The sequence below is a fragment of the Pollicipes pollicipes genome, unplaced genomic scaffold (genome assembly GCF_011947565.3).
Source record: "Pollicipes pollicipes isolate AB1234 unplaced genomic scaffold, Ppol_2.1 Scaffold_6052;HRSCAF=7182_pilon_pilon_pilon, whole genome shotgun sequence".
Classification (NCBI taxonomy): Eukaryota; Metazoa; Arthropoda; class Thecostraca; order Pollicipedomorpha; family Pollicipedidae; genus Pollicipes; species Pollicipes pollicipes.
In genome coordinates, this window is record NW_023596805.1 from 12,261,211 (window position 1) to 12,277,696 (window position 16,486).

General features: G+C 57.0%; 1 protein-coding gene across 3 annotated transcripts; it reads right to left on the reverse strand.

Annotated features, from left to right (window-relative positions):
* Nucleotides 1–5,003: 5,003 nt before the first annotated feature.
* LOC119104205 (ras association domain-containing protein 4) lies at nucleotides 5,004–14,485 on the reverse strand. 3 transcript variants are annotated; one of them, XM_037227872.1, is made up of 11 exons: nucleotides 14,087–14,157; nucleotides 13,291–13,368; nucleotides 12,622–12,716; nucleotides 11,483–11,704; nucleotides 10,252–10,377; nucleotides 9,394–9,552; nucleotides 8,469–8,690; nucleotides 7,736–7,928; nucleotides 6,769–6,882; nucleotides 6,283–6,388; nucleotides 5,004–5,794 (listed from the first exon to the last, which is right to left on the reverse strand). In XM_037227872.1, exons 2-11 carry the CDS (start codon nucleotides 13,328–13,330, stop codon nucleotides 5,734–5,736), a joined length of 1,338 nt encoding a protein of 445 aa, XP_037083767.1. In that variant the 5' UTR covers nucleotides 13,331–13,368; nucleotides 14,087–14,157; the 3' UTR covers nucleotides 5,004–5,733. The 3 variants fall into 3 exon arrangements, with proteins under 3 accessions (XP_037083767.1, XP_037083766.1, XP_037083765.1); XM_037227871.1 differs by lacking the exon at nucleotides 14,087–14,157 and adding an exon at nucleotides 14,410–14,485 and having other exon boundaries at nucleotides 5,734–5,794; XM_037227870.1 differs by lacking the exon at nucleotides 14,087–14,157 and adding an exon at nucleotides 13,862–14,072 and having other exon boundaries at nucleotides 5,734–5,794.
* Between the last annotated feature and the right edge of the window lie 2,001 nt (nucleotides 14,486–16,486).

The following is a 16,486-nucleotide window of genomic DNA, read 5'->3' on the forward strand; positions in this document are numbered from 1 at the left end:
TGTTATGTCTTACCATCGCACTTTAACAGGTAATCGGGACGGAAGTGTTCACCTCTGTCCACGGCGGCAGACAGAACCTTAGGATAACACCAGCGTTAGTAACCGAGGCGTTGAAGGATGCCAAATTGTCAGCTAATAAAAGTGTAGCCTGCTGTACAAACACACAACATCAAGTCCAACCAAAGGAGTAAAAAATTTCATCTTAGTGCTGCTTGATAGTATCTGTTAATAAGAGATAACCGAAAGCAGCCAGCTTCAAGGACAACAACCGGTGGGCCACTTGTACTATTATCCAACTAGCAGTGTTACAAGGCGACGTCAGGGTAATACATGGCAAAGTGTCAGGGGCAGAGGCACATCAGAGTGTTTTAGCTGGCATGCTGCCAACTCTGCCCCCCCCCCCGCCCGCTAAGCGAGGGTGACGTCATGAGGTGGCATGCAACCCGGCTTAGTCGGTCAGATTGGCAACGTTGTCAGTTTGCGGATCTCTCTCTCTCTCTCTCTCTCTCTCTCTCTCTCTCTCTCTCTCTCTCTCTCTCTCTCTTCTCTCCTCTCTCTCTCTCTCTCTCTCTCTCTCTCTCTCTCTCTCCTCTCTCTCTCTCTCCTCTCTCTCTCTCTCTCTCTCTCTCTCTCCTCTCTTCTCTCTCTCTCTCTCTCTCTCTCTCTCTCTCTCTCTCTCTCTCTCTCTCTCTCTCTCTCTCTCTCTCTCTCTCTCTCTCTCTCTCTCTCTCTCTCTCTCTCTCTCTCTCTCCTCTCTCTCTCTCTCTCTCTCTCTCTCTCTCTCTCTTCTCTCTCTCTCTCTCTCTCTCTCTCTCCTCTCTCTCTCTCTCCTCTCTCTCTCTCTCTCTCTCTCTCTCTCTCTCTCTCTCTCTCTCCTCTCTCTCTCTCTCTCTCTCTCTCTCTCTCTCTCTCTCTCTCTCTCTCTCTCTCTCTCTCTCTCTCTCTCTCTCTCTCTCTCTCTCTCTCTCTCTCTCTCTCTCTCTCTCTCTCTCTCTCTCTCTCTCTCTCTCTCCAAATACTTAAATGCGCGTTGCACGTATGATGGAGAGGCCAATAATGGCGGCAAGTAAAGTGGCGCGCCAATGCATCTCGAAGGATGGCTCCAAAATTCGGAAGCTGACAAACTATACACGATGTCATTTGATCACATCGAAATTAGTTGAAGCGTGCGGTTAAGACCAGGTTCAATTCGTGACACGGGTTGGCATTCTGTAGAATAGTTCTTAGTTGTCATATATTTGATGCAATTTTTGTCTTTCAGGTGCTGGATTGTTATCACTTGGTGCTGCTGTCTTGGGAGAGTGGATTACTTAGTTATTATTGTTGTTTGGAAGGAGCGCGTACTTTCTTAGAGGGATCTAGTTCCTTGTTCAGTTGGGTGGGATAGGGGCTTCAGCTCCCCCCCCCCCCCACCCCACCCCAACTCAGCATGGGCTTCAGCCCTCCCAGCTTTGGGGAGAAAGTGGGCAAGATCCGGAAGGAAGCCTGTTTGTTAGTATATTTTAGGGCAATTTGGGCCATTTTTCACTGTTCAACCCCAACTCCTTTTACGAAACTGCGCCCCTGCTTTGTTACGTGTTGCAGGGTTATCCTCTAGTGCATTTGTTTAAACGCATATGCATATAGTTTGTTGCTACTGTTTTTCTGAGATACGCATGTAAATATATTTTCACCTCCACTTCGAACCTGATTCTATGTGCAAATCGTAAAATACACGGGCACGGAATTTACGGCCTGTGTGCAGCAATTTACCGCGCGCGAAATATGCCAACGATAATCACTGGGGTTATGGGACTCGTAATGCGCGACCGTAGTGCGCATGCGCCACCAATTGTCACCATTCGCCGGTTTTTTTCCAGAACCGACACACGAGGGCCTAACTGGCGGGTGCGTCTGGCGGAGGAGAGCCACATTGGCACGTGCCGCTGTCTGCAGTCGGCCTCACAGATCCGACAAGGCAGCCGGGCGTCGGGTGAACACAACAGGATAGGGAAAACGGGTGTTGCGCAACATCCGGTCGTGGGATGGGGAGGTGTCCACAACAACAGTATACTCGCCTTGAAGCGACCAAAGAAAACCACTCGCATTGTAAAAACCCATTTAAGTCGACCTGGAGCGCGGTGTACGCGGGAGGCTTTCTTGGAGCTACTGTGCGTTGAATTTGACCGAGAAGTACACCGTCTTCAATAACACGCCCCCAACGCGCTGCGTGAAGCTCGCTCCCGTCGCTCGCACCGCATCGCATCGCTCCCATCGCATCGCATCGCTCGGAGGATCCCATGCCCGAACGACCGGCCGCCACGTCGTCGTGGCCACAAGTCGTCCTGCTGGATGTCCGGTGACATACGCCAGCCAGCGTGTTGTCAGCCAGCCCCGACAGAGCGGACGTCAGCCAGCCCCGACAGAGCGGACGTCAGCCAGCCCCGATAGAGCGGACGTCAGCCAGCCCTGACAGAGCGAACATCAGACGGTCACAACAGAGCGGACGTCAGCCAGCCCCGACAGAGCGGGCGTTAACCAGCCCCGACAGAACGGACGTCAGACAGTCACAACAGAGCGGACGTCAGCCAGCCCCGACAGAGCGGACGTCAGACAGTCACAACAGAGCGGACGTCAGCCAGCCCCGACAGAGCGGACGGCAGCCAGCCCCGACAGAGCGGACGTCGGCCAGCCCCGACAGAGCAGACGTCAGACAGTCACAACAGAGCGGACGTCAGCCAGCCCCGACAGAGCGGGCATCAGGCAGTCACAACAGAGCGGACGTCAGCCAGCCCCGACAGAGCGGACGTCAGCCAGCCTCGACAGAGCGGACATCAGACAGTCACAACAGAGCGGATGTCAGACAGTCACGACAGAGCGGACGTCAGCCAGCCCTGACAGAGCGGACGTCAGCCAGCCCCGACAGAGCGGACGGCAGCCAGCCCCGACAGAGCGGACGTCAGCCAGCCCCGGCAGAGCGGACGTCAGCCAGCCCCGACAGAGCGGACGTCAGACAGTCACAACAGAGCGGACGTCAGCCAGCCCCGACAGAGCGGACGTCAGCCAGCCCCGACAGAGCGGACGTCAGCCAGCCCCGACAGAACGGACGTCAGCCAGCCCCGACAGAGCGGACGTCAGCCAGCCCCGACAGAGCGCACGTCAGCCAGTCCCGACAGAGCGGACGTCAGACAGTCACAACAGAGCGGACGTCAGCCAGCCCAGACAGAGTGATCATGTTGACGCCGCCCGTGCGGTATCGGGTAGGCGAGTCACTGAGGTTTTACAACGCATTTAGCTGCTGACGGTACATGGCGTCATCCGCGTTCACCCTGCCAGGAAGGGCAAGCACCACGGAGAATGGAACCCGGAACCTCTGGTTTCCCAGCCGGGCGGTGGTTAGCGAAGACGCGTGGTTAACCACTACACTACCAGCACCCCGCTCGTGGGACGTTACCACCAGCGGGGCGCCGACGCCCGCCACGACATGGCGGTCTGCGACTTCCGCCTCATCCAGTCGTGATCGTTGGCCAACTATTGCACCTTGAGATGGGTGTGATGGGCTTGCGGAGCTGGGCAGCTTCTCAAGCAGTAAATTTCTGGACGTGATGGACATGCTCATCGGCCCGTTGAGAGGCTGTCTGATGAGCGTTTGGATCGCGACAAGGCGGAAACACTCAGTCCAGAGGTCATCCCATGGAAACAGCAGGATTAACACCACGGTAGCCTTACATTGAAACCACGATCAGTATAAATGGAACATATATTTGAGTCGGCAAATATACATAGAATATGTACACGTGACTGGGATACATTGGAGACATGTTTCGCTTCGTTGCACTCATCACGCGTGCGGCGGGCGAAACCAGACGTTCCTCCACAGCACGGCTACGGCGCAATATAACGCCGGTTCAAATGCATGCTTCCGCTGTAGAGCTTCCGTAAGCTCACAAAGCATCGGCGGCTCACCAAATCTCGGAGGATTCTCCCCAGATGCACGGCAAGAGATTTCTCACACATCAGACTGCAGCCTTCACATCGCTCTGGCTAATGCCTTGTATAAAGGCGACGCTCCAATTGTCACGATATTGTCATACATCACGGATTGGCGAGATGGGACCATGACGCAGGGAGAGCGCCCTCAGGGCAAAGCGTGGTGTGTTAATGCAGCCCAAGCGCGGGACCTGCGCGCCTCCCCGTGTGACGAGCGAACCAGCGAGCCCCGCCGCCCAGCCTGGGCTGTGTCGCTGTACGCACCAGGTGCCGTTGATGACCGAGAGCTGTGCACGTCAGCCTGCACTCACGGGGGTCAGCAGCGGCGACGGGTCGTCAGCAGCGACGTAGGCAGGGGAGGCCCTAGGGACTGGACTCGCAGTGATCGGCCGACGGCTCTCAGGTGGCCAGCACACAGTCTGAGCACAGGCCAACGTTCCCGGTGACGGCGGACCACTGCACTGGTGGTGTCCGCAGGCAGGTCCACGCTTGGCATGTGAGCGCGGCAGCCGCGTCCGCGTCCCGTCCAAGACAGAGAGAGCGAGCGAGAGAGCATACGCCCCAGACTTTACAATGGCCACTCATCACAATACGAAGGCACAGATCGGGCAGTACAGGAGATTCGGAAACAGACGAATGCGCTCCTCTGCCGACGACAGCGCTGTCCAGACAGGCCTTCAACTCCCTCAGACATCCCCATCCGGTTAGCGTCCGGGACAGTCGCGCCACGGACACGCTCACACTCCCTTCCACCCCACTCACCGGCGCCGCGTTCCTGTTAGTCCCTGCTTTGACGTACCTTCCCACCGCGGGACCGGACGCGGCCGCGGGGGCCTGCCCGGGCCCCACGCTGGCCTCCGGTCTAACCGGCGCTCGGATTCCAGCCGTGTTCGGACGTCCTCCCACGCGTCAGTCGACTGCCTCCTCCCCCCCCCCCCCCCCCGACCAAACTGAGACACGCGCCGGAGCGTCGAGCCGGATCGGTGCCCCTCATCACTGGGGCCAACCTCTGCCCCCCCCCCCCTCCCGTCCGGGTCGCTGACCAGAGGGCAGCTCCCTCCTCCTCCTGCTCCTCCTCCTCGGAGCAGGAGGGGCACCACTCGGCTGGGCACCACTCGGCTGGAGCCCGGCCGCAGGAAAGAGCTGTGACGATCCCACGGACCCCGGCGAGGGCGATCCCGCCCAGAACCAATCCGTCTCGCGTCTCCGGGCCGATCACTCCACGCCTCCACACGAGACACCTGGCGGCAACGCGCGCAATCACAGCAGAACGGGCAGCCTACGGCCCGCGACTGGCTTCCGGTAACCAATCCGTGAACTGCCCCAGCGGGTTAGACAGCGAACTAAGCCCAATCTGCCATCCGTCGGAATGGGCTTAGTTCTTTGAGACGACACATTCGTCTCCGAAAACAGGCAGCGATAAGATACCTTCGCCAGTCCGCCACGCTCTTCGCTACGTAAAGGCTCCTCCGTAGCAGAGGGCGCGAGCATCGGATCCACAACTGACACGCAGACCACCTCCCCAAACCATACGGAAGCGTCCAATGGAAGAAGCCACGCGCGCCAGCCTCGCAACGACTACGGAAATCATGGCACGAGTCATGCTGCAGTGTCTTGTACAAAAACAATATCGCGACAGCAACCAATCAGAAAGCTAGCCTCAGCTCTTGAGTGCGGGCACTTGGTCACGGCCCGTGACGTCAGCGCTATGTGCGACCCAGGCCGGCCGCGGCGGCGCTGCGCCTCGCCGCCGACGGAGCCGGCTCACAGCTGCACCTTGAGATCCCGCATGCGGCTCTTGATGCGCTCCCTCATCTCGGCGAACCTGGCGGACCCGCCGGGCAGAAGAGGGTCAGCATGGCGCGAAGAGCATGCGCGTGGTCAGAGCGCGGCGGCCCGGCGCCTGCCGTACCCGCCGGGGGAGAGGATGGTTAGAACCGGGCGAAAAGCCTGAGCGTCGTCAGAGCGCGGCGGCCCGGCGCCTGCCGCACCCGCCGGGGGAGAGGAGGGTCAGTATGGGCGACAATCCTAGGCGTGGTTGGGGCGCGGCGGCCCGGCCCGGCCGAGACCAGCGCGCGGCGGCCTGGCGCCACACTATCGCAAGGAGTGGCACGAGCCAGTCACGCACACCGTGTCAAACGTGTCAGACGGTAGCGACGGAAAGGTGGGGGCCCCCACGCGCCACTCGAGCCCATCATCACATAGCTTAACAAACGACACCTGAAGAGAACATTCTCTTCAGTCCACGTTGTTCTCACACAGGTCTCCAGGCTCACTAGCTGTGACTGAGCTCCACTGCCCCCAGTCACCTACTTGTCCTTAATTCGCTGCAGCTGGCGTTCCTCCTCCTCCCTGTACTTCTGCAAGATGGCGGTGCATTCCACATCGGTCAGGTTGATGTATTGCGCCACCTCACTCCCTGTCCAGAGAGGTTAGAGGTCAGCACGAGCTGCAGTGCGTTCGGGTCTTCTGTCCAGCGGATGTTTGCAGTGTGCCGCTTGAAACAATAACGAGCCAGGGTCCGGGGACGAGCACGTGGATACGCTGCTGGCGTCCTGGGTCCGGCAGGCGGTCCCAGCGAAGCGGTTGGACCAAAGGCGCCACAGCAACAACGAGCGCTCTGTCTGAGCGCCGCTCCTCTGAACACCAAACACCGCACGGCGCCAGCTGGGGAGGCATACCTCATCCCAACGGCCAGCAGTATCGATGCCGCGACTGTGCGAGCGGCTGGTTGCGGCCGGCCGGCGGGCGGGGACCGGCCGGCCGTGCCGGGGGACGCGCCGCCGGCCGGCCACTCACGGATCTCGGCGGTGGTCTCCCGGTCCATGATGAAGAGCCGGGCGGCCGCCTCCGACGGACCGCTGGAGATCCTCGTCAGCAGCGGGTACTCGTCACTCCGGAGACGCCGCCGCTCTGATGACACGGGGCATCACCGGCCGGGCGTCAGCGCACGCGAACGCACCAGCCGGCGTCTCTACACCGGCCGCGGGCCTCCAGATCATACAGCAGAGTTCCCTCCAGCTGAGCTTCGTCAGATCACGAAGAGTCGCCCCCCCCCCCCCCCACCCCCACCCAGCTGAGCTCGCCCAGTTCTCAGAGACTGCACACTCCCCCTCCCCCTCCTGCTCAAACCCAACAGACATCAGACCCCAGCACAGATGGGGGATGTTGAGAGAGCAGTGTTGCAGAGCTGCCTGCACGAGGCTGTGTAAGGGAACGCGTTGAGCTGATGTGGATTAAACTGGGTACGGTCGCCACCACGTGGCGTTTCCCTACCCCAGGTCTCCGGCGGTGGCCAGGCGGCGCGCAGCACAGCAACTATTGGGGGTTTATGGTCAACACATACACTGGCCCTCTGACCGTCTCACGTGACCCAGACGGAGGACTATGGTGTGTCAACTTCAAGCAAGCAACTTCAAGCAGCTTTGTCACTCTGTCGCGTCCGGTTCTTGGCAGAAATTCTGGAATATCGCTGACAAGCACACGTAGAGCAATGCAGTATGCCAGTGAAGCTGCAGCAGGCATTCTTATTCGCTTTCCTTTATTTCCACACCTTTTCCACGACATTAACACGCTAAACAAAATGGCAAGCGTGTGGTGTTTCGTTGGCGGCGGATCATGTTCCTCCCGTCCTGGCTGAGCCGCAAGCGGCGTGTGCGGCGTGTGCGGCGTGTGCGGCGTGTGCGGCGTGTGCGGCGTGAGCGGCGTGTGCGGCGTGTGCGGCGCGCGTCGCCGCCGTGTCGGCCGCCGAGTCGGCCTCACTCACCGCCCGAGTCCCAGACGATGTAGAGGGCGAAGTTGTCGGCGCGGTCTTCGACGCGGTACTTCTCCAGCACCATGTCGATCATCTCACGCGAGGTCACCAGCGAGGTGACCCACACCGACAGGCCGGAGCCGTGCGGCGGCGTGAACACCGACGTCTCGCGGTTGTAGAAGTGGCCGTTGATGGAGCAGCGACGCTGCCGGCCACAGCAGGTCAGGTCAGGTCAGGTCAGATCAGGTCAGGTCAGGTCAGGGCGTCACATCAGTCAGCAGCGGGCAGATCACTCAGCGGCAGGTCAGGTCAGGCCAGGAGTGTCACGCCGTGCCAGGTCAGCCACAGATCAGGTCATATCAGGACAGTACAGTGCCAACTAGCGATCAGCACGCATACAAACGCCGTTTGACGCCTCATATCCTATGTTCTGTACATCACAGCTTTCGGTCGAGTCACGGCAGAAGAGTTCAGGCGGGCACCACCTCCGCCATAGTACGGCAGGTTACGACCAATGGTGATCACCTCCACAAACAGTGTAAATGCTTAACTGCAAACTGCACTGTTATCGGGGGGGGGGGGGGGGGGAGTGTAAATACCGACGAAATTGGCCACGTTGGGTCGATATATCACTTATGGAAATAGCTCCAGATCAACTCGCCTCTGCTAAAATGATGAAGCTGGTTTGGTCTTTTGGGCACATTGATAGCATAGTACACATGGAAACCATTTTTCTGGGACTGACCTTGATCTTGGTCTTGTTCATGCGCCGTCCCGGCCGTCGCCGGATGACCCGCGACTTGGCCGGCTGCCGGAGGGGAGGCTCGGTGGTGGACTCGTCCGTCGGCGACGAGTCCACCACGGCGGCCGGGGAAGGCCCCTCCTTGTTGCAGTTCTCCACCTCGCTGACCTCCAGCTGACCCTTCTCCACGCCGTCTTCGGGGACCACGTGACCGTTCGTCTCCGCCTGAGGCAAGGTGCACGGGTACAACCACACCCCAGCATCACAGGCTACAGCATACAACAAGCTCGTCATCTGGAAACTCGCTGATCCTGAACGACACCACCAGGAACACACTGTGTTTACATCGTCAGCTCCCCTTACACAAAGGGGTGGGACATGCATGTGCCGCGCACACAATGCAAGTGACGTCTTTGCAAAAGTTCAATAGAAGATAAACCATGAAAGACTGGTCTGATGCGTGAGGAGTGTCTCCTCCAATGCGTGAGGCGTTTGTGGTCTGATGCGTGAGGCGTTTGTGGTCTGATGCGTGAGGCGTTTGTGGTCTGATGCGTGAGGAGTGTCTGCTCTGATGCGTGAGGCGTTTGTGGTCTGAAGCATGAGGCGTCTGTGGTCTGAAGCGTGAGGCGTTTGTGGTCTGAAGCGTGAGGCAATTGTGGTCTGATGCGTGAGGCATTTGTGGTCTGATGCGTGAGGCGTCTGTGGTCTGATGCGTGAGGCGTTTGTGGTCTGATGCATGAGGCGTTTGTGCTCTGATGCGTGAGGCGTTTGTGGTCTGATGTGTGAGGCGTTTGTGCTCTGATGCGTGAGGCGTTTGTGGTCTGATGCGTTAGGCGTGTCTGGTCTGATGCGTGAGGCGCGTCTGGTCTGATGCGTGAGGCGTAACCACTCCAGTCCAGCCCGGCGGCCCAACGGCGCGCTGACTGACCTCCGGCGGCGGCGGCGGCGTGACGCTGGCCAGCTGGCTGAGCGCGTGCGGCGTGACGCTCTGGTTACGCGCGTGCCCGTGCGCCGGCGAGGAGACGGGCGTGGCCGGCGCTGAGCCGCTGTCCGAGCCGGAATCAGAGTCGAGGCTACGCTGGGTCGGCTGGCGGCGGCAGGGTGACGCTAGTAACTGTACCCCATTATGGTAGTGGGAGAGTGTACACAGTAACAATGAAGGCAAGGGGAGTTTGATAACACAGTGAATGAAGTCCATAGATGACACATAACATTGATGTCACTTTGCAACTGGTTCACAAATAAGTGAAAAATACACACCTGTGGTTGTTACACACAGGTTGTTTTCTGCTTGCGATGACAGATTTAATAGCGACCTTTAATAGGCACTATGTGTACTAATTTGAGTGTCCTCGCGCTGGGGTTATTTGCTCCTTAATACAGCCATCAGCATCGTGTCTCGTTTCTCCGGCCGAAGTCCAGCGCCCCCCCCCCCCCCGCAAGAGCACACCTGAACCCACAGAACAAATAACCTAGAGCCACAGCACGGGCGAGTCCTGGCGGCCAAGGACGGCGCTGCTCAGAGCCGCCTCACACCAGACCAGAGCATCAGGACCACCCACAACCCTCCCCATCTCCACCCCAGCCCGGCTCTGAGCCACCCACTGCCCTCTCCATCACAGCCCGGCTCTGAGCCACCCACTGCCTTCTCCATCACAGCCCGGCTCTGAGCCAACCACCGCCCTCTCCATCACAGCCCAGCTCTGAGCCACCCACCGCCCTCTCCATCCCAGCCCAGCTCTGAGCCACCCACCGCCCTCTCCATCCCAGCTCCGCAGCGCCGTACCTCCACGAACTGCGACATGCGTTTCCTGACGATGGGCCGCTGGTCGTCATCCTCCTTGAACTGGAGCAGCTTGTTGACTCCCCAGTACAGCTTCAGCACGCCGTCCAGGATCAGGCGGCCGTTCCTCTGCAGCGCACGCGCCGCGGTGCGGGTTACTCGGCGGCTGAGGCGGCGCCCACAGGCGGCCAGGTCGGCGCGTCAAAGCACGCGCACGACCCGCGACGTAGCGCGCGGTGGGGCGGGGGGGGGGGGCGGGGGGGGGGAGGTGTGACGGCTCGGCCGAGCCGTCACACCAGATGTCACATCGGATAATCAACATGTGGTTGATCCCAGTTCCGCGGAGTCAACTACTGATTGCGGCTCACTGCTGGATGCTGCCTGAATGACCGCAGGTCTGAGTCAGGTTTGGTTATGACTCAAATACGCAAGGCTCAACGCCTGAATCCATTCCTATGGTGTCTAGTTCGGAGGGAGCATTTTTGAATGGAACGCTCTCTGTAGGCAATGCATACATTGACATATCACGCTAAGTTGAATAAGGAGACAGTACCGCAAGCATGTGATAGACCAGGCATGTGGGAGACGGCGTCGGCCGGCGTCCATCTCCCGTCCTCCGCCGGCGCCGTCTCCCGCCCCCGACCGGCACCGTCTCCTGTCCCTCACCGGCGCCATCTCTCGCCCCCGACCGGCACCGTCTCCCGTCCCTCACTGGCGCCGTCCCGGCCTCCGCCGTCCCCGGCCTCCACCGTCCCCGGCCTCCGCCGTCTCCCGCCCCGGACCGGCACCGTCTCCCGTCCCTCACCGACGCCCGTCTCCCGTCTACCGTTCCCGACCGGCGCCGTCTCCCGTCCCTCACCGACACAGTCTCCCGCCCCCGACCGGCGCCGTCTCCCGTCCCCGGCCGGCGCCGTCTCCCATCCTCCGCCGGCGCCGTCTCCCGTCCCCGGCCAGCGCCGTCTCCCATCCTCCGCCGGCGCCGTCTCCCGTCCCCTGACCTCCGCCGTCTCCCATCCCCGGCCGGCGCCATTTCCCGTCCCCTGGCCTCCGCCGTCTCCCGTCCCCTGGTTTCCGCCGTCTCCCATCCTCGGCCGGCGCCCGTCTCCCGTCCCCTGGCCTCCGTCGTCCTCCATCCCCTGACCGGCGTCGTCTCCCGTCTCCCGGCCGCCTCCCGTCCCCTGGCCTCCGCCGTCTCCCGTCCCCGGCCGGCCCCCGTCCCCGGCCCAGCACTCGCCTCCCTGCTGTGGATCTGCGTGCGGCTGCTCTCGTGGTACTTGTTGTAGGCCTTCAGCTGGCGCTCTAGCAGCTGGCGGTCGGCCAGCTCGCGCGCCGTCTCCGACTCCGAGCCGCGCCGCCCGAAGCTCGCGTGCGCCTCCACGTGCGTGCCGTGGCCGAACAGGTGTGGCCCGAACAGAGCGCCGTAGCACGGCACGTGGCAGTACGGCGCCCCCTTGTGCTGCGACGCCGGGAAGTTGGTTAGCGTTTGAGTCTCATGGAAACATGAGGTGCAGTGGTTATTTGCACCCACATCGTGCTTAAAGAAGCCACGTCAAGTCGTCCGAGTATGTGCAGACAAGCAGCAGTTTCAACTCTCCCTCGGTGCCTTGTCGGCTGCACACCGGAACAGGACGCTGTAAATGGAAACCGAATGTATTTTCAGACTGCGGGTGATGTGCCTTCTGAGCTGTTCAGGTCAGGCCAGGTCATTGCGAATTCAAGGTTGGGGGTTGATGTCACTCAGAAAGGTAAAAACTGACCGAGGATTGACCGGCGACGGGTCACCTAGCAGACAAGCTCGGGGATGCGACTCGACTCGGACTCGGTATTCTGGGTCCGCTCAATCTCGTAGCCTCGACACTCAATGAACAAGAGAGCTACAGATAATGTGCCCAGCATGTGAGGCTGAGTGGTCTGGTGTCTGAGAGCAGGTACAAGTGCATCTAGGCAGTGTGGCATCTGCATAGCATGCACATCATCAGGGGGCTATGATACCAGAATGGTGTTTTGAGCACAATGAGGTGCTCAGCCTAGTGGCATCATGTTCTTCATGCCAGATGTCATGAAATGTCCATTCCTAGCAATACAAATGGCTTTAAGATCACCAAGATGTAGTGTAATGCATTAGAGTTGACTGTTCCTGGCAAACTTCTTCATTAGACACAATGAAAGCATATGTGATAGCATGTAATAGTTGGTTCAGTTCAAGACATCAGTCACAAGCACCATCTGATGCAAGGTGATGGCTAGAGCTAACAACTACACCAATTGCCGTAAAACAGTCTCCGCAACTGGTGCGCCCTGAGAGGACAACAAAAAGTCCACTGCTTGTTAATGGCCAGCAAGCAGGCAGACATTACACTCAACAGCCCCTACCTCTGCATGCTGGCCAGGGTTGAGCCTCTTGCTGCACTCGCTGCAGCGCAGACACTCTGGGTGCCAGTCAAACCCCATGCTCTGCTTTCGCTCAGCTGATGGGTGAGATGCAGACAGACATATCACACTGTGTTGCAACATGTCCCTCCATACTGGTGCAACAAAATGCATCACTGAGTGAGAAACAACTCTAAATATGACATTGATGGTCTGGCATTGAGTGGCTCATTTTAGCTCTTGGACAAGAGAACCAAAATGTTTTGCTCCATTGCCTTAGCCCATTGTCCAGTCCTTAGGAGCCATCACTGTCCTATTATATGCTGGCAGCACATTTCAGAATAGCAAAGTCCAGGCATAAATGAAAAGATTGACTGTTTTGCTCATGGCTGCATCATTGAGAATAACCAAACATACCTTAATGTTGTATGATGGTTTTTCTAGATAATTGTAAGTTATTACAGATGGTATATGTGATGAAATCAACATGGCCATGGTGGAATGCTCACTTACAGAGAACAACATGATCATTTCATTTGTTAATGTACATCATAACAGAAATGCTTATTTATAGATGAATTTAAATAATTGCAATGTTTGTGATAGCAAGAGTATTTTAGCCTAACTTCTACACTATATTTATTTGTGCCTCTACACATCAGGACAACTTACCAAAGTACACTGGCTTTTCACATCTCCTGCACTTCCACATGGTGCCTCTAGGACATGCAGGCAGGGTTTACCTCAAACCTGAAATACACCAAGCACAGATGACCAGAGATCACCTATATGTGAGTATGCAGCTGGAAACCTTGAACAAAACCCTGCAGCTCCTCCTGCAAACCTAAGGAGAAAGTGATGACAGCACCTATATGGGTCTCTAATTTTTATCCAATCTAAATCCTGCTGTCAAGAAAGAAAGAAGATTAAGCCAACAAAGAGCTCTTAGAAAGAAGTCTGCTAAAAATTAACCCACTGCATGTGATGCCTATGCAACACTGTCCACTGAATCTCACACCCACAATGAAAGAACTCATCCCAGGCCAAAATGAGCTAATGTGCAACTTGTTTTCAGGTAAGAAATGTTTTCTGAGGATTCACATTTATATTCACCCTTTTATTATCATAATTTCATGAAACATTGCCTCCCTCTGTGCTGAAATTGGTGGTGAATGTGCACAAAACTCTGTAGGCTTGGGTTTATAACATAAGGCAGATATTCTTAATGACATTGCTGACGCACAGTGTAGTCTTTTGCAGGTTGGCTCAGAGCTTCTAACAAGCTGCACAACCCCTATTGCGAGCATTATGCACTACTTCAGGCAGGGGTCGAGTTCTCCAGAGTCTAAAGCAAATACACGCATATTCCAACACAACGAGGAGAATGCTAGCTGACATGTCCCTTTTCCCTGGTCTATGAGAGCAGTAATGGAGCACAACTGGAAACAGCCTTAAGCTGCACGCCCACCGATGACACCGCCGCCGACCTGGCGGGCTTCAATGATGCTATTTGTACTTGCCCCGTCAACTCTACCACCCCATGCAACAGGCCATGAACTCACAAACAACTTACAAAGCTGCGCTGCGTCACACTTCGCCACATTCCTGCACATTACAAGTTCCACAACAAACAGAACTTGTTGATTGACGTACCACTCCGAACGGGCAGGGTAAGTAGCTGTATTCTTAGATCTTAAGATAAAAGATAATAATTCATTACTTATCCATCAAAAACGTGTTGATCAAATTTAAAGTGAAATGCTTTCTTGAGATTTGTTCAAATATACCTACCGAAAGCTGTTGAACAGCTCAAATGACTTCAAAGGTAGCTGTTAGCAGTCCGTAGTCATATGAAAGCCTGGTGAAGTGCTGCACTCATGGGTGCCATTTCAGCGTTGCACTTCACCAGCGCAACGTGCTATTGACTAGCAAAAGCCTATGACTGTTTATAGCAAACAGGGTCCATTGAATTGAAACCATGCCCTACATGATGTGAAAACGGCGCAAGCGCTACAATTACACTCCTGGTTGATAACGAATCAGCTGCTGTTCCTAGATAAGCCACATGGTGATGAGGGGTCGAGGTCTGCGTTCTGCGTGTTTGGAAGATAGGCAGTTTTCATCTCATTGTCGATCCCGAGTCCAGGTAAAGTGTATTGGCATCTTGGAGTCCAAAATGTTAATCATGGAGAGGTGGGGTTCAGGTCATGTTGGAATCCGCTGTGCTCTGCGACGGGAGTGATTAATGCTGAAGCTTTGGTGCGGAAAATGGTGTTTCTGAAGTTATGTGCTTGTTACCGCCTACTCCTGTTTGCATGGGATGGACAAATCATTAGCCAGAATGCAAGAATTACATGTTGATTGTAGCATGGACACAATAGTAGCAACATCAGGGAATTACAGTGGGCCTGTGCCGTAAATGTAGTGTCATGAACTCAGTGTGATGTGATTTGTGCTGCAGTGCTATGAGCTTATGAATGGGTAGCACCAAATTCAGTGCAAATGAAGCCAATGTGCTAAGGAATTAAAAAGATATAATATTTCACCCAGGTACTTGTTGAATGCTGTTGTAATCTTTATTATGCTTTACGATGTATACATGTATATATATATATATATATATATATATATATATATATACACAACAGACATGAATAGCATTTCATATCTTATAACACAAAAGTCTTCCTCATGAACACAGATCTGAATGTCTGATAATACTTTTGAAAGAATTGTGATCAGAGCTATTGCTGAAGAGGACTCATTAGTTGTAAGGACTGCATGATACCCTTCCAATACTATGTAAATACTCATTGCAGGATGGACATGTTCAGTACCATCCCTGATTTGGAAGAAATGGACGAAGCTGAGCGAGAAGAACTGGAGGCTCTGCTGTATGCTCAGGTGCACCATGCATCTGTGGATGTGGAAACACCAGGTGCTTCATTGGCACCACTCTCAGCTTTTGCATCTTCAGCCTCATCACCAATGGCACCCAGCAGTCTGGACGGATCCCCAGACTTCATTTTGCTTGCAGAAGGTTCAGTGACCAATGGTCTCAGTCCTCAGCTGCCTGCGGAGTTGAGTGGGAATAGAAGGAGCTCTGTGTATGCAAGCCCACAACACCAGCATCATACGGCCCTCAGCACCACTAATGTGGCTGCTGCCAGCCCCAACACCTATGCTGACAAACAGGAAGCGTCAGCATCTGCTGCTGGCCTGGTGAAAAATGGGTCAGTTCCAATGGCTGTCCATCTCCAGTCAGAAAACAGCATGAGAGCCTCATCAAAGGCCACTAAACTGGCCATGTCATCAGGCGCCCAATTTTCTCAGCCATCAACCCAGCTGTGCTCCACTCAGTCGCTAGCTTCCTCCGAGCCAGGCATGACCCAGCCATCCTCCAGCTCCTCCAGCAGAACAGTCAGCATGTCTTCTGCCCAGCTGTGTGCGCCGCCCCCTCCCGGCCCGTCGCGCGCTTCTGCCGCCGCCCGCGGCCGGCCGCCGCTGAAGCGTCCGCTGCCGGACGACGACTTCTCCTCCTCCGACGAGCCGGAGACGAAGACGGCGGCGCTGGCGGCTGCGGCCCGTCGCGCCCGCCGCGCGCCGCTCCCCGCCGCCCCGGCCTCGTCCAGCTCGTCGGATGAGGACGTGCTCGTACTGCCGGCTCATCCGGCCGGTGCTGGTGAGCAGGCGCGGGCCGCGGCGCGCGCCGCCAGCTCCTCGCCGGAGGTGGTGGAGCTGGCGCAGTCGCCGCCGGCGGCCGGGGGGCCAGCCGTGGCGCGGCGAGCCGCGCCGCGCCGCGCCGCCGGCCACCGCCTCCGCACCAGCTCCGACACCAGCTCCTCCTCCGACTCGGACGCTGCCGGGC